The 23,351-nt window shown below is 47.2% G+C and overlaps 1 protein-coding gene across 13 annotated transcripts in view; it reads left to right on the forward strand.

Annotated features, from left to right (window-relative positions):
* BCAS3 (BCAS3 microtubule associated cell migration factor) overlaps nt 1–23,351 on the forward strand; it is a 284,160-nt gene that overhangs the window by 258,836 nt on the left and 1,973 nt on the right. For 3 of the 13 annotated variants that reach the window (XM_065036752.1, XM_065036754.1, XM_065036744.1), the window contains 2 exons: nt 3,554–3,721; nt 10,181–10,246. In XM_065036752.1, the coding sequence (XP_064892824.1) occupies nt 3,554–3,721; nt 10,181–10,246 (234 nt within the window). Of the gene's footprint in view, nt 1–3,553; nt 3,769–10,180; nt 10,247–23,351 lie in introns of all 13 variants that reach the window. The other 10 variants (XR_010467329.1, XR_010467330.1, XM_065036746.1 and 7 more) reach the window with 5 other exon arrangements.

Consider the following 23,351-nt stretch of genomic DNA (forward strand, 5'->3'; position numbering starts at 1 on the left):
TTAGCGTGGGGTGTTTGGGGCAGTGTACAGCTAAACACGCTGGAACTGCAAAACAAAGCACTTCCGACCTCGGCGTTCAAGCCAAAATTTCTGCTCATTCCATTTGGTTTGATTTGGGGTTGGTTTTTATTTGCAGTGCAGGGGATCTGGGATGGTGCTCGGGCATCGCACAAAGGAGGCTGATGGTCTTAATTTCCACCCGGTTTCATCTTCAGTAAATAAGGGGGGAAGGAAACGTTCTGCTGGCTTGAAATCACCGCATGATAGGTGAAATACTGACACGATTTCAGCGGTGTGGCGGTACAGGCCAGGGCGAAGCCGCCTTCTCTCCACCCTTCGGTAATCCTCTGAATCAGCGGGAGCTTTCTCGGCGGCCTCGGTCCTGCGGTTACGTTCTGGCTGTGGGTTTAGGGGATTTTGACAGCAGGACACTCCGCGGAGGTTTATTTGTAAACTTCTCTCTGGCCGACGATGGGGAATTCGATACGTTATCAGCTGAGATACTGGGATTGAAAAGGGGAGAGCAAGGCAGCCAGGAAGAGATTACAATTTAATAAATAGCAGAGATACGGGGAGCTGCTATCAGTGTACGTTTAATGCCATTAGCTCGGGTGCCGTCGGTAACGACGTACAAAGCACCCAGAGGCTCCTGGGGAGTGACCAGCTCATCTGCCATTTGATGCACTTCACAGAGGAATTTTCCAAGGCGTAAAGATACCCAAGGCTTAATTCTGCCTTGAAAAAGATATATTACTACTGTGTGGTGATGCAACAGCAAGAAGAACGGGAAGGTCCATGATAATCGGTCTTGTTGATCCTGAAATAGTTTTCTTTCATGTCACAGAGAGACACAGCCAGAGGTTTATGGTAGGAAAGGACCTACCTATTCAAGCAAAGTCCCGTCTTCTGCCATCACACCGCGAGTAACCTCGGTCGCACATCTGTGCGTGCTGAGCTTTACGTGGAACCAATTTTATCAATGCGTATATTGAAATAAGGAGGAATTTGTGGACTCCACGGCAGCACAGAGCAGGTGATGGGACACAGAACTCCTCTGTCCCCCAGTTCGTCACCCCCAGGCAGGGCAGTGAATCACAGCAGGATGCCTGGCCGTGAGTCCCATTGCCAGACATGCGCTCCAACCACTGTAAAGGAATGGAAAGGGAGGAAAGATAAAACTAGAGCTTCACCAGCCTTACAGGGTTTTTTTTTTACAAGAAAACTTTCTGTGCAGTTAATCCCTCCAACCTGCATTTGCATTAACACTTGCAACCTCACACGTTGCTGCTAAGAAGTTTTGGCAGCTCTTGGCCCTGATTGCGGAGGTAACGCTGCACTTGTCTCCTTTGCTCTCACTCAAGTATCTCAGGAGCCAGAGCCCGGCGCTTTATGAAGTTTCTCCCTGTACACATACGCAGGCGTCTTGGCAGAGCTTCAAAAGCCATTTGCCTTATTATTCATATGTCTGCTTATAGGAGCAGAAATGCTCCCATTTCTCACTTTCAGAATAAGGGCAGACACTAGCGGAGAAGAGATTTCTCATCTCTGGCACAACCCTGCAAACCTGCGGGAGCTTCATCATCTCCCCACGGCCACCCTGGGGTTTTGGGATGCGAGTTTAACAGCCCCCCCCGGTAACTCCCTGGTACATGAACAGCCCTATCCGAAAAACCTGAAATACTGGGGTCTTGGAGGGCACAGAGTTCTCAGGGTCAGATGAAACCACAGAGGGATGACTTGAAAAAAGAAGCCTCAAAAGAAGACCAAATGTTGCTTTTCCCTCTGCAGTTAGGATAGCTGACAATAGGGAAATGTTGCAGAGACTTAAACATCATCAAAGTTACTTTGCCTCCTCACTGCGTTTGTTCAAACAAGCTTCAAGAACCCTTGCTTTAAAACAAATTAGTAGGCTGGAGTAACCTTATAAATCCAAAGACCCATTAGAAGTTGAAATATTTGGTCATTCCTCCTCTCGGTTTAAACTGGGATTCATCCAGAGTTCAAGTGCGTGCATCACATAAGAGCCACGGTCCCATTTTGTAGAGGTCCATTTTAGCGTTGATGGTTTTCTAGTGCCAGGAATCTACTCTGCAGCCAGGCGAGGAGATAAATCAAAGCCGTGCGCGCCGATGAAATTCAGGAGCCAGGAGTCGCCATTGCAGCCCATATAAATCCCTGCATGCCAGCCCCGGTGCTTTAGTCCGTGCCATTAGAGTTCAAAATTATCTGCCCCTCTTTGCTGATGTATGGATTAACCGGCCGGCCGAGTGTTTACGAACGGTTATCACCCGGTACTTTGGACGTTATCAGAGGAAGGGACGCCTGCCGCGGGGCTTGGTCTCTCACCCTTTCTATTACCACCTGTCAGTGGCGGGGGGTGTGCGGTGAAGCTGTACAGTCACAGACCACAAGTGTAGATAGTTTCTGACGGCTGATCAAAGGGGAAAACCAAAGGCCTGATAACAAGGACGTGTTTCATGTACTTTTAACTTTGAGAAACATTGGCATTTGCATTTTTTCCCCTTGGTAGGCTGGCAGAAACCAGGCACAATAAATGCTGTATATTCAGTTACTGAATAGTTGAGTAAATGGTATGTGCTTGAAGCAACAAAGCATAACTGTAATCTTGTTCCGAGTGGGAATGATTTAAGTAAGCCTGAGCAGAAGACTTGCTCTATAATAAAGTAGAATAATTTTAATTTGTACTTTGAAGTGATCTTGAATTCAGAATCTAATCTTTGCCTTCAGCAGAACATCCTACCCTGTTGCGAATGAGGTAATAGCCACAAGTTAAGGAATTATTTTAAGTATCTTTTGTAGGTACGTGCGCTCCGTCACAATAGCCAGCGTCTTCGGGAAAGCGCTGCTGATGGAAGAGCCTCTGTTAGCTCATGCTTGACCTAAAGTTTCACAGCGCAGGAACTGAGAAAATGCACAGATATCCCGGACTGCAAGAGGGACTCACTTTTTCCTTGCACAGATGTGCTTCAAACACAAGGCAGAAAGCGAGTCGTCCTTCCCTCATCCGTCTGCCACGCTGGTGCACTTCTCTGCTCGAGAGCAAGAAAGGGATATTAGCTCCAATTTGTGCCCATTAGCAAAGATGAAATGACTTTTTCTATTGTCCAAGATGAGAGGGGGGGAGAGTGCTCAACAGCAGCCCAGGGAAAGACAAATCAACTTGAAACGTAATTTCTAGTTGTTTAACGTGTAGTTAGTAACATACATCCAGTTTTTTAACATTACAGTTCCTGATTCTGTTGTCATTTCCATCAGTGCCATTATGCTGATTTACCGACTCTCGCTAATGTGAAACCAGAATTGGGTCTGTATTTTTAATTTAATCTTTTTGCTTACAACTGCTCGGTCAAAACCGTTTGGTACTTATGGCTCTGCTTGCTCCCGCTGTGCTGCTAACACCACCATTTCCACTAACACGCTAAAATTACCTCTCCAGGACCTCAAAACGCAAAGCTTTCTTTTCTTTCCAATGCAATAAACAATATGTTTGGAAGTAGTTTGGTCCCAACCGTGTCCCGTTTGTTTGTTGAAGGTGCCTTCGACCGGAGCGTGACCTTGCTGGAGGTGTGCGGGAGCTGGCCCGAGAACTTCGGCCTCCGCCACATGTCGTCCATGGAGCCCAGCGAGGAGGGCCTGCGGGAGCGCCTGGCCGACGCGATGTGCGAGTCTCCCAGCAGGGACATAGTGGGCTCAGGAACAGGTACAAAGAAGAGGTGTGATCAGAGATCACGTACATCTCACCCAATGGTGATTTTTTTTAATTTTGTTTTGTTTTTAAGTTTTGCTTTTCCTTTTCTCTGCACGCTGCCTCTCTGACTCGCTGATCTTTTACATAGCGCGAGATAAGCCCCGTATAAAAAGAAAATATTGGTAGATCACATAAACATAATCTGAGAGGCCTAAGGTAACCTGAAGAAAAATAGTGGTGCTTGGAGCTTTCTTACCATGTAGCTGTGACAAGGACTCTCCTCCCAGCTCGGGAGCACCCGAGTCTCAGTGCAGATCGCTGCCCTTGCCCAAACAATGTCATAATCACACACATCCTCATTCTGTGTCCTGGATAGAGCCCCTGCGAAGCGCTGGTTCTGTAATCCAAATTAATCCATCTTCATCAGCGTCCATTATATTGATAAATTATCTCATCTAAGTAAATGGAATGGCACGTCAGAGATTATGCTGCTCAGAAGGGGCCCAGCGGTAGGAGATGCTCAGAAATGTTAAAGCACAGTTATTGTGGTTTTATTATCTCAAATAATTTCGACTTGTTGTAAAACCACCCTCTAGTAAAAGGACTAGGCCCGTCTTTGTACCATTTGTGTTGTGACCAGCAGCTGATAGTAACAGTGGCTTCAAACCTCAGCTGCCAGCTCGCTTGTCACTCTGCTGGCAGCTCGCCTGGGAAGGAGAAAGGGGACAAGCTCCAGCGGAGACGTGTGGATGTGCCAAGCCATGGCCATCCCAGGAGGCTGTGGAGAGCGGGAGCTGGCTCTTCTTTTTGCTGTTGCCCTCACGTGTTGCCGAGGGGTCCATGCTGCCCTGGGCTCTCCCTGCTCTGCTCCAGCTGCAGATTTAAGCCCTTGTCTGTAGGTACAAATAGCAATAACCAAGCTGCTGAGTGGTGCAGAAACCCCCTTCATAGCCCAGCTTGTCACCTTTCAAACCATCTTTCATCTGACTTGAAAATGGTGGAGTCACAAAACAGTTTGAGATTTGGTATTAGCAGAAGGAGTTGGTCAAACACTAAGTATGGGTCTCAGTTACAGATCTGGTGCAAATTCTCACCAGCTTGTTGCCTTGGCTGAGGCACTGAAGGTGCCCATGACTCCAGTGCTCCATCACTGCGAGGAGGATGGAGATGCCTCATGTTGCTGGTGTGGAGTTTAATCAGCTCATGTCTATGAAGGGCTGTGAAGGTGCAAAAACAGGCTGTGAAAATGGACAAAGGCACCTGTTTCAACCCTTTTTGACCCATACAGAGTGAACCTTGGGATGCTATCCCCTTCATTAGGGGAAAGGTGAGGGGAATACCTTCCCTGAAAGCTAACGCCAGGTGTGCCAGGTTAATGTGGCTGACTGCCCCGGGGACTTGACATTGTATTATATTCTAAACCAAGAACTTTGTCGGAGCCAGCAGTCTTTATTTTCCTTCCATTTTCACCCAACCCAGCTGATAGCAGTGAGTGCCAGCTGCTTTGCCCTAAGATTAGGCTCACAGTGCTGCAGGTGTGAAGACAGACAGGAACTGTTTATAGAGATGCTATCACTGAGCTAAAATTCATCCAAAGAGATTTCTCCCTGCTTTTGCTCCAGACACATAAATCTTCAAAGTGAGTGTAAGACAGATGCCATCTCAAAGCAGCAAATGTAAGCAGCAACAGTGAGCAGCATGAGTATTAACTCAGCCCATCCCACTACCTTCCTCTCTCTGGCATTTTACTCTGTGTTTTCCTGCCTGTCGTGGGATTCTCTCTATCACTAACACGCTTTATTCTCGGGATTTGGGCATGTGGTGACTCAGTGCAGCAGAGAGAACCTGGTGATAAGGCTGTGAACTCCCCTGCCCTTTCCACTTCCAGCCCCTAACAGCTCTTGAGCTGTTCCTCTTACCAGATGGCCATAAAAAGTCCTCTCCTGCTCAGAGGATACCTGGAAAACTGCTCTTGCCTGGGGAGTTCACGGCGCGGGGCTGCCCGCAGCCATTTGTCAGGCTGGGGAGCATGGTAAAGTGCTGGCGTCTGTCTGCTGGTTAATAAACGAGCGTGGAAAGATAAATTTGGAGGTACATTACCCCTGCTTCAAAGAAAAGAGATGTCTTTGTTGGCTCGTAATAAGTAGGATAGTTTTCACTTCCCCCAAACCACAGACATCTTAACAAAACTAGGCTGAGCTGAATTGTCTTCGAATAATGTTCAGTTTTCTAGCCCAGCTCTTCCTTGCTTGGATTCTCTTCTGCCCACTCACCTCAATGAAATGATAGCAAAGAGTTCAGCAAAGGATACCATAAATTTGCCTGTTGTGAGTTGATTTATGTATTGGTACTGGTTCCAAAGATGGGGCTTATGTTTCTGCAGTAGACTCAAAATTTTGGAAGTTATAAACCTCCTTCTAATAATCCTAAAATGACTTATTTTAGTTTATGCATGCCTTTATGTTACGTGTGCCTTGAGCTGCTGCTTGCGCTCCTCGGATTCTCTTCAGTCCTTGAATACATTTTACAGGGATTTAATGAAACTTGCAAAGTCTTGTTTGAATTGAAACACAAATTAATGAACATTTCTAACTCTGAATGTGACGATACGTGCATGCGCGATGCTTGGGTCCGCTGCGTGGACGAGACAAAATGGGCAATGGGGTGGACAGTGAGACTTTATCAAGTGCTCAACTGGTCCTGACATGCACTTAATGGCAAGAGATAAATAGATTCTTTTAATGCCCTAACTGTTAGGACATAGCTGACACGTAGATTTATTTAGTAATCAGGGCTGATATGGTGCGGTAGTGGGGGAACACGTGCTCACGGCACACAGACCACTTTGGGGAGGAGATATTCCCAGTGTCTTTGTTTCTTACCCACCCCATTGCGTTGCAAATTAGGGTCAGCAACACCTCACAGGTTCAGTGGTCACGGCAGAGGCAGAAATGACCCAAAGGTTGGTTATACAGGAAACATCAAACTGGAGGATGCTAAAAATATGAGGAATAATCCAGCATTCCTAAGGAAGGGGAGTTAGATGGTCTGACAGGTCTTTTCCATCTCTGACTGGTTGCCAAGGGCTGTTGGACAGTGGATGGGAGAAGAACCAGATCTGGAAAATGACCCCCCAAAAAATCTACTTTCCTTGTGACCTAAATGATAACTCCAGTCATCCAGCTAGTTGACTTGATTGGGAAACCAGCTTTTCTCCTTGTTATCCAATTATCCAGACGACCCATGTCTGTCTTAAGTGGAGTCTGCTGTACATAAGCTGTCAGCCTAGATACACATTTAATTCCAAAGAAGGCGTAAATTGGCAAAGATGCAAAAAGATATTTTTGCTGTTTCAGTTTCTGTCAAAAATAAGTTCTACTCACAAAATATTAGTGGTCAGTGACCTCTTTTGCTTGTAAAGCTTTGTTTTCAAGCAGCTACAATATTTACATTTGCAGTATAGTTTCTGAGTATGTGCTGGAGCTTCACATTGCGTTCTCAAACCATTAAAAATAAAAGAAGCAGCTAATATTGTGATTTATGAAACTGCTTCCAGGAGACAGATCTCTCTGACCATATTCCACTCAAACTGGACATGCAGAAATTGCCAGACCAGGCTAGAAATCCTTCCCTCCAAAAATACTGTAATCAGTAAATCCTCTGATGGATGCGTTCCCTTGACAAGTACATTTCGTAAGCTTTCAAATGTGGTTTGGCCGTCTCTAGGCATAATATTGGAAATTAGTTTATAATAGGGGACCAAGCCTTCGCCAGTCTGAGCGACAGCATGTTTTCTGGAATGATGCAGCTCCACATCTGCAGCACCAGGAAAGATCTTCCCAGCGCTGGGTTCATCCCAGCTTCTCCTCCCTCCCTTGACCTGGGTCAAAGCTTTGCCTGGGTGGTAAATCTCAGCACAGCTTCAGGCTCAACTTGCACATGATTTACCAAATCAAAACCCATTCTCTACATCTTCTTGAGTTTATTCATCTAAAGCACATAGCACAAGGACAGAAGGGTAGAGCTCTTCTTCAGGAGACTAACACAACAGGCTTCCAAGAGACAGTTGTCCGTGTATAAAATAGCTAAATGTTCGTCACTACTCAGGTCATTTTGTCACTTTCCTTAGTGACAGAGGCGCTGCTGCCGCTGGGTGTTCTGCCGGGCAGCTCTGGAGATGCGGGACGGCGCTTGCTGTGTTTGCCGTGTGCGGTTCCCGTCCGTGCCCGTTTGCTGCGTCTTCTCTCTTACAACCTGTTTTGGCTGCCTCAATGTTGAACTTATATTTGTATCTAATATATTTTGACCAAGCATACCCAAATCCACGTTGCTGCAACATTTTACAGGTGGCAGAACTGTTCTGTGGGCATACAAGAGTAGAATTGCTTTTTGTGGGCATTTAGCCTGTGTTTTTTAATAAATTCAGCATGAAATCCAGTACCCTATGATGGCTCAGTTTACACTGCAGTTTATGGAGCAAAGTAGCTTTTTTCTCTACCTGTCCTGCCTCAGGAACACATGTGAACTCGCAGTGAGAGCCCATGTTAAAAACTGAAGAGCACCCTCCAAATTTAGCATCTTAGAACTAGTGCTATAGGTCTGGACAGGGAAGGATGCAAGTGTGGCACTACCACGATCAATACAACCCACAAGGTTTGAAGAATTTAAAGCAAGGTGTTTAAAGCCCATTATAAAATTCCAGTTTAAAAACAAAACAAAACAGTTTATGGCTAATTTTCCTCCAAAACTCCTGGTCTGTGAGCTACACCCGCAGAAAGCCGGTAGCACAGCGGGGAGGCGCAAATGCCGCAGAGCGCCCTGCGCCGGGCCTGCGGAAGAAACCGTCTGGATTCCTTCCAAATTTCATGAACAAACTCATAATGCGATGAAGGAAGCTCCTATGTTGAAGCAAACTCTTTAACCTGATTAATGGGATGTAAGTAAGTGGAGCTAATTAGATGTGCTGTTAGGGAATAGCCCGTACGAATCCCGCGATGCCATTGGGATCCTGGTCCCCAGCTGAAGCCTGGTTGCACCAGCCTGAGCCTAACTCGGGATCTTGGTCCCCAGCTGAAGCCTGGTTGCACCAGCCTGAGCCTAACTCTGGATCTTGGTCCCCAGCTGAAGCCTGGTTGCACCAGCCTGAGCCTAACTCGGGATCTTGGTCCCCAGCTGAAGCCTGGTTGCACCAGCCTGAGCCTAACTCGGGAACTTGGTCCCCAGCTGAAGCCTGGTTGCACCAGCCTGAGCCTAACTCGGGTCTTGACACCCTTGAGCTTTGCAGAGAGATGTTTTTGAAATCTTGATGTGAGATTTGTGGTCTGGAGAAGGGAAGTCACTGGTTTCCCGGTGTGCCGGAGGGAGGAGAGCGAGCTGCTGCCCCCTGCCCCATGTGAGTAGCATCAGTCCTGGGGTTCTTCCAAAAGAGAAGATGCCTGTGTGCACAGAGGAGCAGCCACCTGCACACAGATGTACCTGTACGCTTAGTTTCAGGAATAGGATTAGCCCTGCATAGTCAGAGCTTAGATCAGTACCTCTCCATCCCTTCCTTACTTCTTTCCTTTCTCTTCCTTTCAGTTTTTCCAAGACAACTTTTCCTCTCCTTGTCCTCAGTTGCTCTTAATCCTAACTTGGACGTGGGATATAGGAACCCAGGAACACACAGCAATCGATTTTCCCCCTGCTGAGTGTTTCGGCAAAGAGATTTCTGCATAGGTTCAATGCAAAATCAGCTTGGGCAGCAAACTCACGGGCCTATCAAATAACATTGATGCTAAAAGCAGCCTTTAAACATTCAGAATATTCATCCCAGGGTCAGAGATTAAATTACCCCCCTCAAATAAGTCTAAGAGCTCAGTGCAGTTCTTCCTACAAAAGCTTTATTTGGATGAGACTCTTTTAAAAGGAACGAAAATTCAGGGCTCAGTTTTGAAAGCGCTGGAGAAGACGAGCAGCATTTGCATTGCACACATTTTAACGTGGTTTTATGAGTTATTTCTCAAGTACAACATGCAACAACGGTGCAGCTGCCCCGTGCGGGACATCAGGGGCTTCAGCGTGGGCTTGTCCTGCCGGAGCAGCCCCATCCCGCAGCCCCGGCACTGCCACCAAGGCCGTTGTCCCCTCCCAACCATTGCCCAGTCTCCAGATCCCCCTCACCACCAGCCCCAGGGGGGTTTAGTGGAATTTCTTCCAGGTTGTCCATTATTTAAGGGGTAAGGGTTGGGGGGATGAATGCTGACACCACAAATGGTTCTGGTGTGAGTTCAGGTTTATTGCTGTTTGTAGAAAACAAACCTGCTGATGTGTCTAAAGGGAGCACTGATACTATAAGACAACGCTGATTTTCTGCCATTTGATAACAAGTTGATCAACTGCATTTTCTTATTATCAATTGTGGTGTGGGGAGATTCCTTTTCTTTCTCTTATTCTTAAATCAATTTTTTAAGAAATATTTTATTTTTGATACAGACACAGCCGGTGAAGTAGCAGTAAAAAACATCACCACAAAGAGGCACATGGCTTTGAAATGTTTTGGTATGTAACACAACTGTATTGTTATCAGGTCTTAACTTTTGCGCAAAGAATATTTCTCCTTGTTGTACAAGCAAACCCTCTGTCAGCTCGCAAAGGTTTACTTACCTACATAACGTGGTTGTAGGGGAGCAAAACGAAAAATAGCTCAGTGTCTCAAATCATTTCACAAATGACATTGTTCTATTTCTCTCCTTAAACGAACAAGAGTTTCTTTGATTTTTTTTTTAAGTCAAATTTAGGATTCTGCTGTTCAGAGCAGAGAGGTCACAAGGCCCTAATGTATTTAGCATTGACTGCCCTCTCTTGTAGTGCGTCTATTAGTCAGTAATTTGATTTGTACCTATTCATTTGCAGTCCCTGCAGGAGCTCTGAGCTGGCCCCAAGTATAATTGGTGCTGTCTCTATTTTTACATCATTAGATTAGCCCCGACTCCTGGCCACTTGTTGTCTGCGCTTGTCTGTCCATTTATACAACCTAATGTAACACAAAATTCATTACTGATCACATTACTTTCAACTCTGAAGCCAGCTTTGTGATAAACATTTTGTTAACCCTTTCTTGCCAGCAGACAGACCTGGGGGATAAATGCACTTTCCCTTTGCAGGAAAATCAATATCATAATAAAACAAAGTGCAGTCACATTTCTAGATTTGTCATTCCTCCTGGAGAAAGAGATGGGGAGAAACATATAGGAGATGACTAAATGATGTCTGCATCCAGGCATCTCGCGCTGCTGGGTATGAAATGAGCTCAGCGGTGTCCTTTCCACTAGAATATAAAGAAGTGACACAAGATAAGGCCAGCACTCAATTTAAAACTTAATTTCTTACTCATTGTTCTGCAAGTGTTTGAGCTCTTTTGTGCAGGCTGTAATCAGGTTATGACATTATTGGAACTGGACGTTTTTCTTCCAGTGCTTTGTCTCAAAGTAGTTAACAGAGAAACAATTCCCTTTCTCCTTAGAGATTTGTTGTTGAGTTGGGGGTTGTTTTGCTTTGCTTTGCTTTGCTTTGTGGGTTTTCTTCCTAATGATTAAGCAAATTAATTTTCCTAGTGCAATGCTCCAGTATTTCACAGCAGAGTGTAAAGCTGCCCTCTGTCTAGCTTGGCTTTGCTCACATTCGGCTGTTTTGCTGATTACCTCCTAAAGCGTTAAACTTTTTGCATCGCTGAGGCTTCTGCTATTGATTTCAAGGGGAACAAGCGGAAAGCCACAGCAGGTATTCGTTCAGGCCTGATTCTGCAAAGGGCTGAGCATCCTTACAGCTCCGCTTGCAGCATCATGCCCACAAGGTGATGCTTGCTACTCAAAGAAATGTATTTTGGTGCATGCAAAAGCTGTTGATTTTTAGCAGTTTTCTAAATTCATTTTCTGTTTGTGCAGCTTGGCTTGAAATCTGTTATTTTGGGTTTTCTAAATATTTAGAAATGTTTCTCGGTGTTTATTAAATCTTCCATTTAAAAGGCTGAGTTCTGAAGCCTGCCCCACACCGAGCGGTCCCACACTGACCAGGGCGCAGGAGACTTGGAGACTACAGGATTTTTCCATCCCTAGTTTTCTATAATTACCTTGTTATTCCTTTTAGGAGCCTTTGCGTGGTATTTTTATGTAGGATATGACTTAAGGCAAGCATATCTCTCTTAGTAAGTATAAGAGCCCTCGCCTCCCAGCATTTGAACCAGGACTGGTATTTTTACAGCTGTTTTGTGAGCCAAAACTTGTTGCAGCTGCTGAGGTGGTGGCAGAATAAAGACAAGACAGTTCCTCTCCCTCCTCCCCAGCCCGGCAGCCCCAGAGAGCCTTTCGGTGTTTTACGGGAGTGATTTTAGATGTGTGCAGCTTTGGCTGGCGCTCGCTCCTAAAGCCTGGCTTGGCTGGGGGAAGGCGCGAGTCCCCGCTCAGCTTTACCGCTGCCTTTGTGCTGCTCAGTCTCAGCTCCAGCTTTGCCGTCCGAGCACTGGGGAGGCCAGAGCACCCTGAAATGCCCGGACAGCCTTATGGGACTCCTGGGACCCACAGGTTAAGGACAAATGGCAGCACAGGGCACCACATGCTGCCAGCCTGGGTCCTGCTGTTGGGGTTCATTCGGCTGACATGCTGCTCCCGTCTCTGCTTGCCCTCTAGTGCAGGTCTCCTGCGCATCTTGCATCGACTCTTTGGAAGTTTGAGCCTTTCATTATCTTATAATGACGTGCGGCCAATTTGCCAGCTCCCATTCCTGCCCATGCAGAGCAATAACATCGCGCTGATGGCGAGGGTGTTTACCGCTCCCTGGGTTGTGAAAGGGTGATGGCCCAAGTCATTGCAAAGCTCTTATAAACTACGCATTGCTCTCACCAGGGGAGAAGAGGCTGTAGAATGGAAACTCATTTATGCAATAACTTGTTAAGCAATCAAACTGTTAAATGGACCCTTCTTATTAGAGAGGTGCGACGAGGTATGAGCCACCAAACAGCAAAATAGGCATTTACACAGCAAAACCGCCAGCAAGAAGTGGAAGGTCAAAAGCTAAAACAATGAAAACGTTCCAGTGTGAGCCAACCCTCTGGCCATGCAGCTCCCGGTGCTCTCAGCTCGTCCACCGCGGGATCTGCTCCTCGTGCTTCGGCATCAGGAACCTTGGATGGGCCCCCAAAGCGCCTCCTCCGCCAGCTCCAAGGGTCTTCTCCCACCCGTTTGGGTGCCGTATCATTTCCCATCATGGTACTGCAGTTTGCAGCCCTGCTATCATCTCTCATCACCCCTGTGTGTTTCTCTAAGAGAATATCAGACAAATAGTAACCTGATTTTTCTGATAATCTAGCCTTGCTATCCACGGTGGAGTCTACGAGTATCAGGGCTTGGGGCCATATCCTCGCTGAACGGTGCTGTGGTTCACTAGCTGGTGCTCGTAGTGTGTCTGGTGGAGATGGTCGGGGAGAGGGGGCAAGGGGAGAAAACAAAACCAAACAGTACACAGGGAATTTGGGCTGGGGAAGGATCTTCCTGATGGATGGGAGGGAGAATCCCTGGATTCCCCAGGTCCCCAGCAATGCCGGGAACGGTTCGTTCTCCTTGAGGTATATATTGTAATTTGTGGTATGAAAAGATCAGCTTTTCTTCCATTCCTAGCCTGCTGTCTCCCCACCATGGATAATACATAAAACAGTAGACTTTTATTCATTAACATTTATGGGAAAATGTTAATATTAAACTGTAAGTGAAAAGCCCTATCTTATTGAATTCTTCTGCTGTGTTATTGGGAGCCTAATTACATTTTGCATTTAAATAAAAACCAGATGACGTTCAGAACGGTCAGGCAAGCATTCTGTAAGTGAGAATTTATCTTGCGATCTGGGTAAACAATGTCTCATCATTTAACAGTTATTATAAATAATGGGTTTTTAAGCACTTTGCTGGGAGTTCATATTGGCTCCACGCGGGTTGCACTAAGGGAGAGAGAATTTCAGTGACATCTTCCAGGCATCCGGTGAGGAGGAATCATATCCTGAGCTTACTTCTCAAGCTGCAGCAGTTTTCATCCTCCTCTGTTATTGTTGTTCAATGTGCACCATCGGCTGACAAAAAAGAAGAAAACTAAGAAAAATGGCCAGTCTGTTGGCAGCACTTTGCAAATGGAGAAACCATCTATGCCGCTGCCCCAGCAGAAGGGGAGGGTGTTCAGAGCCCCTGCAGAGGTTCACCAAGTGCTTGAAGCCGCTAAGGGCATATTCTTTCTGTCAAAATAGTGCCGTGTATTCACAATGAATTAAAAAGATGTTGAGGCAAAACATAAAGACAAAAAGATAACAGGCAGGCTGCTTTTTCCTGTGTTTCTGCTCGTGCCCTCTTAGATGGCATCACCAGTTACATGCTTGTGATGCGGGAGCTAGTTTAGAAAAGGAACAAAACTTCTGAAAAATGTAAATAGCTTTTTCCTCACTTCTGTTGTGTACATTCTGTGTTTCATTCCTGTCGCTTCAGACAAGACCACGGTGCTTTCGTTGCAGTATCTGGCTTTTCGTCCTCGCTCCGTGTTCCTCAGACATGGTTGGGACTCTCCACGGTGTCTCCAGGGCATGTCCCGTCCCGCACCCCGGGAGAAAGGAATTACCTTTCCGTGCAGACAGAATAGGTGGTAAGGGGGTGAGGTTTTTAAGGAGCCATTTGCTGCTGTGGAAAGATCCAGATTTTGGGAGGGCCTGGTGCTGGTGGCTGGCGTGTCACCTTCTGACACGCCGGGAAGCCACCCACCCTGTCAAATGGCTGTTAGGACATAAACTGTTTACTGCCTTTTCCTATGAGAGGCATTTTATCCTGTTTTCCAAGAGGACCCCCACAGCTAAAATGCCGTCTTTTTTTATTTATTTTTTGTATTTATTTGTTATTTCCGTGGTCAGTGACTGTCTCAGTATCTGCCCAACTCGTGAACCCTGTGTTTACATCAAAAGCTGGTGCTGTTGTGAAAGACAAAGGGTCAGCATCGCTTCTCCAACCCTTCCCAAAGATGTTTTTCTGGGAAGGCCACAGTTAGGAAGGTGCCGGCAGGGTCAGGAGCCCCTGTACTCTGCTATTATATCGTGCTGGTATTGTGTTGTCTCTTTGGTTTATCTTTTGGAAATGCGCCTGGTCACCCATCAAAATGTGAGGGAAAGGAACCCAACATGAAGAGCAGGTAGTTATATAACTACGCCACCAGATGCCCAAGCACAAGGCAGAATCAGCACAGCATGAGATGATTTAAATGGCCTTTTGTATGGGATGTGGCCAGAGGAATGCCTTGGTGTGCCAGCAAGTCTTTTAGGTTTCACACCAGAGTTATCCTCCGCCACGCACCCATCCACCCTCATTCACACGTCTGACAGTGCTTGTAAGACTGGAACTAAAGAGGCAAAGCACATTGGAATCAATACTTGGAATAGTTTTTAAAATATGCCTTTTAACAAGTGAAAATGTCCAGCTGACTTTTTTTCAGCTGCTTTCTGGTTTCATGAGAACGCATGCGAACTGCTGTGCCGAACCTCTCCATTAGCGACGGGCCGAATTAAGCCTCCGATGTCATTTTTATCGAGGCTCTTTCGTATTTATGTCTCACATCAGAATTTGGAGCTATATAAATAAGACAGAGTGTATTAAGAGCCTCAAGCAATCCTGCAAGAGAGCGAGCCCACAAGGTTGGCCTGTTGTTTTTCCAGGCTCGGTTAATACTCAGTCTAGGTAGGGACATGATTTTAAGAGTATTACTGCGAGCTTTGAGTGCTTCATAAAATTAGGTCTGTGTTTAGAAAATTGGTCTGCTTGCAGCAGCAATGTCAACATAATCTGTAAAATAGCTGACTAAATAGGCCAAATAAGTTGCATTTGGAACTAGGATTATTTGGATGGGTTTGGAGTTTCTCAGCGACGCTAAAACCAGCACTGGGGAAACGAAAAGAGGAGGCTTCTGCTCCTTGGATTCCCACCTGAACCTTTCAGCTCTGGGAGCCTTGAACTGTTCAGATGAGCAGACGAGGCTGAGTCTGTGGTGACATCATTTCATGAGCTTCAACCAAACTCCTCTGATTTGGACCAGCTGAGGATCTGCTCCCCCCCAAACTTTTAACTTTTCCTTTGAATCGAACCCAAATTCCAGTCCGGTCTCGCATCCTCCTCAGCATCAATCTGCAGTGGGGAGACAGCCCAGAGCCTCTCGGTAGCTTTCCTTACCGGCCCAAAAGGCCACTTTGTCTCAGAAGTACTAGAAGTTGTGCCAGAATTACTTTGCTTTGTAATATTATACTTTCAAAATGAACTCGGCAATACATTTGTGTCAGAAACACATAGTGCACATGTGCAAGATGCACCCTCCGAGCGCAGTTGTCCTACTCCAGGGCTGCCTCGTCTTCCTCCCTGAGGGTTATTGAAGCCAAATAACTGAGGTAGCGTCACCAGACATGAAAGAAACTGCTGAGATTTAGAAGGTCAAGCATGGCTGAAATCCCCCGTTCAGCCTATCGGCTGCCCAGACCCTGAAATAATTGCTGCATTTGTATTTTTGACCTTCAGGCAACTTTTTCTTACCCATTTTTTTTGCTGGGGCCATTTGGCTGAGCCGGGGCAGGAGGAGGGACCCCAGCACTCCCCAAGCACTCCGGCTCATCACTTAGGGAGGACACTTAGATCCAGAGCTTGGGCCCAGACCTGCTCTGGATAGAAGCGTGGTATCACCTCCGAAACTTCTGAGCAAGATCCGAACGTGCAGAGGGTGTAGGACACAGAGCTGGTAGCTGTCGTGAACATGCAGATTATATTTAGTTTGTATTTTCCTTTGAGGAGTCGGCGGCTGACGGAGGGGTCACTGTTGAGCAATCCGTGGCACTCCCATAACCCTGGGAATGAGAGACCAAACCCAGGAATTTTAATACAGTGTTTTCTCTGCAAATGCTTTTGGTCTGATATACACAGATGTGCTGCTTGCGTAACTGAAGATACAAGATAATTCTGTGCAAATACGTTAAAAAACTTGTATACAGACTGGCTTGCACAGGGAAGTGTGTATTATGTATAAGGTACATGATAGGATTTATGGTAGCAACATATTGAAACTTAGAAGATGGGGTAGGTGGAAATGCCTTTAAAGCCAACCATATCTGCATATTCATTTAAAAAACTCTTCAAGAGACCTTGCACAGGGAGTCATGGGCTTCCATAATGTCAGTGGTTTACAGAAATTGTTTTCTATAAGCGTTTGACTGTTGTAGCTTTTGAAATGTCACATGCTGACTAAAATCAGTAACTCATCCTTTTGAAGTGCCATTTATGTCGGAAAACATCCTAAACCTTTTTGCAAAAATATACAGCTCTAGGAAACTTGAGATTATTTTTTAAAAGCACTGCAGTAATTGTGAAAGTGCCTATCATGAAGAATATTCTCCCTCTAAATGCTGGTGCTTTATCTGGTGCACTTTTAACCTTCCATAAAACGCTCAGAGTCAAGTCGGGCAAGATGCCAAAGTCCTGGGTCTCCTGTTCCGTGGGCTCAAGTCGTATGGAGCCTTTTGGATTCTCTTTTTAAAGGTAAAAACAAGCTTCCAGCTTTTTTTTTGGTAGACAAAATTCTCTAGTAATTCATGCATGAAAGTGTCTTATTCGTATCTCAACAACCTCTTAGTGCCTGAAGTAAACGCAGACGTCCCCCCCATTTCGTAAGGGTTAGTTGTTTGGCATCTTCACATTGAAATAAGGCACTAGAAATGAAACTTGGGGCCTCGGGAGGGCTCTGATGTTCAGAAGGCTCAGTCTCCGCTCCCCTGGTTATCTCCTGCCTCCTGTACCTCCTCATCCCCTTGCTAGAACCTGCCGCCTTTTTTCCGACGTGCCAGGTTCCATCTCTGAGTGCACGGCATTAACCAACTCTATGTGGATTCAGCCTTAGAGTTACCGTAAGACACTTTGACAGTAACTAATATTTTACATAGGCCACTGAGTTCTGATTTCAGAGAAGTTGTTCAGGCAGCGTTTGCCGGTCTTTTTTTACTTTGCAAATTTAATGGAGGTGCTTCTGCGGTGCCTCAACATCTTTCAGGTCGCAGCAGGATGAACCCGTTTTAATACAGGGATTGATTTTCAGTGTTCAGATGCCATAGGTGTTACATGTTCTCTGTTGAATGGAGTTTAAAATCACTTCTTTTGTTTAAAAAAAGGAAAAAGGAACGTGTCTTGGGGTCTGTCACAGCCACCCAAAACATGGCAGGGAATCGGTCCCTGTGCTGCTTACCCGGGCACAGGGAGAACCCACAGGGGTTAGTGGCTTCTGCCGGAGCAGGGCACAAGTTCTAATTGACTTTTAAACATGATCATAATCATACCAACTTATAAACGTCGTAGGAATATATAAAGCTGGGAACGAACTTTCTGTCTGTGCTCCCTTTGGAAAGGAGCAACGTAAAACTACATCTCAACCACCTCAAATCAAAAGGATCTCGGAAAATTAAGAACTTTAATGAGTATTTGGCACTTCTGATTGATAATGATGTAATATTAGTGATTTTTGCTTATCCAAATGCCCAAAAGCACAGGTTCCCCGGGGCGCGGTGTCCCTGTGCGGGGCTGGAGCCAGCTCTGCGGGTCCTCGCCTCGGAGCAACCACATGTGACTGGGATGGATTCTAATTAGAGCTCCCTCGTTAGCATAATTACATTTCATTAAAAAAAGGGGGATACCCAAGAAACACCTACAAGTGCCATAGCAGTAATGCCATTTTCAAGGCCTTGTGTTTGGGGTGGTATTTGTTCATTTTACAACACACATCGGGTTTTGAGCCTCGGGTTGTGCCCCGCGCTGCCCGGGCAGCAGCACCGGCTCCCGTGGGGACCGGTTATGATGTTCTTAGTAAATGTTCATGCAGAAATAGAGCCAGAAGCATCCAGCTGAGTTTGGGATGTTGTCTAAACACTGCAAGACGGAGAGCTGACGTGTAAAAGTGCGTGTCGGCGTACCGGGGAGCGGAAGCCGCGCGGCGGGGGCCGGTGCGAGCTTCTCACGTCCCGCTCCCTTCGGCAGCAATCAGGAGAATACAAATGTTTAACTAACCCATTCACTGGGGAGCGGTGTGTAAATTACAAACAGTTTAAGAGATCCTCGAGACTTCTTTTGTGTTAATACAAATTGCCTTTTAGTGTTCGCTTTATATAGGATCCTTTTGAATGAGAATCCAGATGGCAGAAGCTACATAATTATTATTCATTACAGTTAATAAGTAACACTCAGAAGCCCCAGTCAGCTCTGTGAGTCCCCCGTGATAGGCATCATGCGAATGTAAGGGTAAAAAAATAGTCCTTGCCGCAGAATATTTTAGGATTTTGGTTAAAGACAAGAAGGTATGAAGGGCCTTTCATTTGCCCGCCGTTCTGAGAGCTCTGTCCGCGGGGACTCTTCTCGCTTCTCCCCCAAACCAAGGGAATTCTCTTTGGTTTTAAAGTGAAGCTCTAATTTGGGCCTCGTAGCTCGAGGCTGGGGAGAGGTGGGTTTAGGAAGCAGCACCTTGTTTCTGGTCCCACTGCTGGGAAATGCCTGTCTTGCATCTGAATTTTGGGGAGGGGGCCGAGTAGGTTCCCGCGCTCGCAGCCCCCGGGAAGGCTCCCCAAAACAATCGCTGTGAATGACAGAAGTGAAATCGAGGAGATTCGAGCCCTGCTGGCCATTACCCCACTTCCTGCATTCCTACTTGTTAATTGTCTAATTCCTAACGAGTCCTCAGGCGTCTGATGGACTTTCTGATGTGTGCTCACTCCGACGGTTCCTCCCCTCCCCGGCCTCATCCCTCACCAGGGACCTTGTTCCTTTAAAAATGCCATCCTTAAAAATCAGAAATACTCAGCCCAGCAAAAGGAAAAGGGAACTTGACATTAGTTGAGCTTGAAAGGCTTGGTGCTGTGAAAAGTGACTGACGTGTGAAAAGAGGCTACAATTAGTTCTTTCCCCAAGCACTCTCCCATTCAGTCCAGGGTCACTCCTTCAGCGAGCTGCGGCTTTGAGGGTAATGTGTTGTGACAGTTTGAGATGATGAAGAATAATTCTTGTATTCAGAGTTGCTGCCGCTTCCCCGCTGCCCTGACACATCAGGCTGCTGTCATTGTATCATTTATCCCGGCTGCGCACAGCCCGGGCAGCCCCCGGTAGGTACGAGGACAGGGTCAGCCCTTCCAGCAAATGATTTGGGAGGATATTTTGAAACTGTGCTGAACGGGGGAAAGCAAACAGAGAGAAAGGAAAAACCATTAGAAGAAATAATGCACTGGAGATGAGATTTTTGAGTAGACATAAAGGAGATACCACGGCTTCAAGTGGACCACTACAGAGAGAGCACGCATAAGAACGGCAGCATAATTTATGAGTGTTCCGGGCAAAAGAGGGCTATATAGATTTTTTTTTTTCAGGCACTGAATTAATGCACCCTATCAAATGGTTTCACATTGGAGCTTGGCAGGGCTTTGTGCTGTTCTAGATTTGATGGGGTCCTTTGACAGTTCCTGGAGCTTTCTGGAATTTGAGGGTGCAGCCACCTGGCTGGATGGGGGACGGCACCGCTGGCCCGGAGCAGAGGAGCCGGGGCTGTCTCCAGAGAAGCTGCTCCTCCTCCTCTTCTTCCTCCTCCTCTTCTTCCTCCTCCTCTTCTTCCTCCTCCTCTTCTTCCTCCTCCTCTTCTTCCTCCTCCTCTTCTTCCTCCTCCTCTTCTTCCTCCTCCTTCCTCCTCCTCCTTCCTCCTCCTCCTTCCTCCTCCTCCTTCCTCCTCTTCTTCCTCCCTCCTCCTCCTCTTCTTCTTCCTTCTCTCCACTTTGGCAGCCAGCTCAGGGACAGCAGTGACTTGGCCAGCAGAACAAGGGAAAGGACCATCAGGCTGGAGCATGGCAGTTGCGAATATCAGCAGAAATATTTCGTGGGAGGTTTCGTTTTCCATTCCTCATCCGCCAAGCAGAGAGCAGCCAGCGTTTGCGTTGCAACATCTTTAACATCCCGTCGCTCTCCATGCAGCATCGGTGTTTCTGCAGCCCCCCAGACGCTGCAGGGCCACGGGAGGGGGACAGCCACCCCCCGGCATGGCTGGGGACCCCATCGGCCGCTGCCAATGGCCACTGCTCCTCATGCGAGGATTTTTATTGTCACCACAGCAGAAAGCGCATGTGCCCTGAAAATCCCAGTGACGCGCGGACCCCGGGTGATGCCAGCGGTGCCCATTACTGTTACCGTCACAAGCGCACGCAGGGCTGTTCCCAGCTCCCCTGAAGTGACTTTCTCCTCATGGCTTCAGCAGATGTTCCTGCTCCTTCATCTTTTTTCCCATCTTTTTTATTGTTGTTGTTTGTTTTTAGGGCAGTCAGGACTCTGTGAGTTGTTTCCTCTGGGGACATGGGCAGGTTTTAGTATTTACGTTTCCAGTATTAGCATTTATTTGTATTTGTGTTTGTTTTTCACGGGCTTTTGAAAGCCTTAGGGAGCCATTTATGGGGCCAAAATAATGCAAGTGCTGGTCTTCTCACAGTATTTCATTTCCTTGATGGTAGAAATGCTACAAGAAGAGCAGGTCTCATGTTATTTTGACCCCATAAATAGCTCCCAGAGGCCCCTTTCTTCCTTCTCCCACCCACTCCCCCCCAAATCAAATATTTAGGTTTCTGCAAAGCCTGACTTCTCAACCCTGGTTATCTTGCTTCAGCAGAAGCAAATTGCAGTTATTACAAAATAGCCAGAGAGTCTATAAGGCCGAATGGGTTTTATATGATGCACAATTTGTTGGCTACTGTACAAGTTCATTAAAGTGTATCATAAGAGGTTGTTTTACTGGTACATTTAAGGAAGTTAATACATCTCGACAGTATATGCATGGGGGAATGCAGATACAATAACCCTCAGACATGCTGGGGCCGAGCCCGTTCCTGGCGTAACTCCACCGGAGTGAACGCCATCGCTCGCCGAGCAGCCGCGTCCGGCCCCGCCGTAAAATTGTCCCCCAGTCTTTTACCCCGTAACAGGAGGGGTGTCCCCATGTCATGGAGCCATTCCCGGTCTTCTCTGAGCTTCCCATGGGAATGGCATCGATGTTCCTGTGCACATGCCCTTTGCTGGAATGTCTGGGGAGAAGCAGCATGGTTTGCACTGGACATATTTTTTATTATAGTTTTTTATTAATGAAACAGCTGCCAAAAAAAAATAAGGACTAATTTGAGGGAATATAGGCAGATGTGGCGACTGTGGTCCTAGGGGTCATGTGTGCAGCGCAGGTAGTCCCTGGTGACCATGTAATGGCTAATTGCACGTCTCGTGTGACCCAGCCGTGCACAAGAGCCGGACCTGGGCAAGGGCAAGAGCCCAATTTCCTGAGCACAGCGGTGCTCTCTGCTGCGGCGGTCGGGACTTTTACAATGCTTTCTTAGGTATCAAAATACGTCGCTCGTCTGCCCCGCCGTGTAATTAGTTCCAGAGTGAGCGGCTCCGCAACGCGGGGCTGTTTGAGGGCGCCCGGACGCGTTTGCCCAGGGCAACGCATGGCTCACCATCCGCAGCGCTCGGGACGGCAGCTTGGATGCGGGAGCTCCTCTGCTTTTAGCCTGATCCCCTCTGAACCCAGAGTGGGCTCTGTGCAAGCTGGGAGGCTGGAAAACCTCCCGTCCAGTTGCTCTTGAGCCTTTGCATCTCTTTTAGCCCTTTTGTCCCTCCCTATTGCTAATTGAAGGGGTTTATGTGTCCGGCAGCAGTCAGGGCAGGAGCAGCCGCAGGGACGGGACCCCCGGCTCCCCAGCCAGGCCCTGTGCCCACCGCTCTGCCTCCCTGCTTTTTGGTCGGTGCTTTTTCCCTGGCTGGCATCAGTCTCCGCAGTGCCACCCCCTGGCAGTCCCCGCAGAGGTGACAAGTGCTGCCGGCTGCACAAATCCCACAGCCCCCGGAAAGCCACCCCGTGAGCCCAAATTCCCCAAAAACCCATCCCGGCGGGGTGCACAGTCCCATGCAAGTCACCGAAGGACAGAGTCACCGAAGGACAGGCAGGAGCTGGCAGCCGAGCAGCAACAGCCAAGCGGGAGCCACGAGGAAACAAATTCTCCCTCGCTCTTTCCCTCTCCCTGCTTTTGCTACAGTTACTGAAAACACAGCATTTGCCTGAAAATCAATTATAGTTTAAAAAGAGAGAGAAGTAGCCCCGCGAGGAGCCCGGCAGCCCGGGTTTGGGGAGCCCCAGCCTGCCCGGCGCGGGCGACGCTGCCCAGCGCCCCAGAGCTCTGACGTGGGACGTTTAACCGAAGCCAGCTGTGTGCGGAGGGAGATAAAAGCCCCAAATCAGACAGGATAAGCGCAGTATTAGTGTGGGATACGCCACTCATTTCTGATTTAAATTACTGTTTTTACTTCCTGAACTCATGGGAGAGTAAGGATGTGAGGAAAATGAAGAGGTTTAGACATGGACATTCCTTCACCAAATACTGGCAAGAAATTGTGATTAATACAGCTGAGGTCATTATCATCGCTGCTTACAGGGTGACCGGTTTCCTGCTGATTTGTTTTTCATGTATCCTGGGCAGATTATCTCCATTGCAAGTTACCTCCACCATCAAGGATTAAATCCCCGAGCCCTTTTTCTGGGTGTCCGCTCG

This window comes from Columba livia, chromosome 20 (genome assembly GCF_036013475.1).
Source record: "Columba livia isolate bColLiv1 breed racing homer chromosome 20, bColLiv1.pat.W.v2, whole genome shotgun sequence".
In the NCBI taxonomy this organism is placed as follows: Eukaryota; Metazoa; Chordata; class Aves; order Columbiformes; family Columbidae; genus Columba; species Columba livia.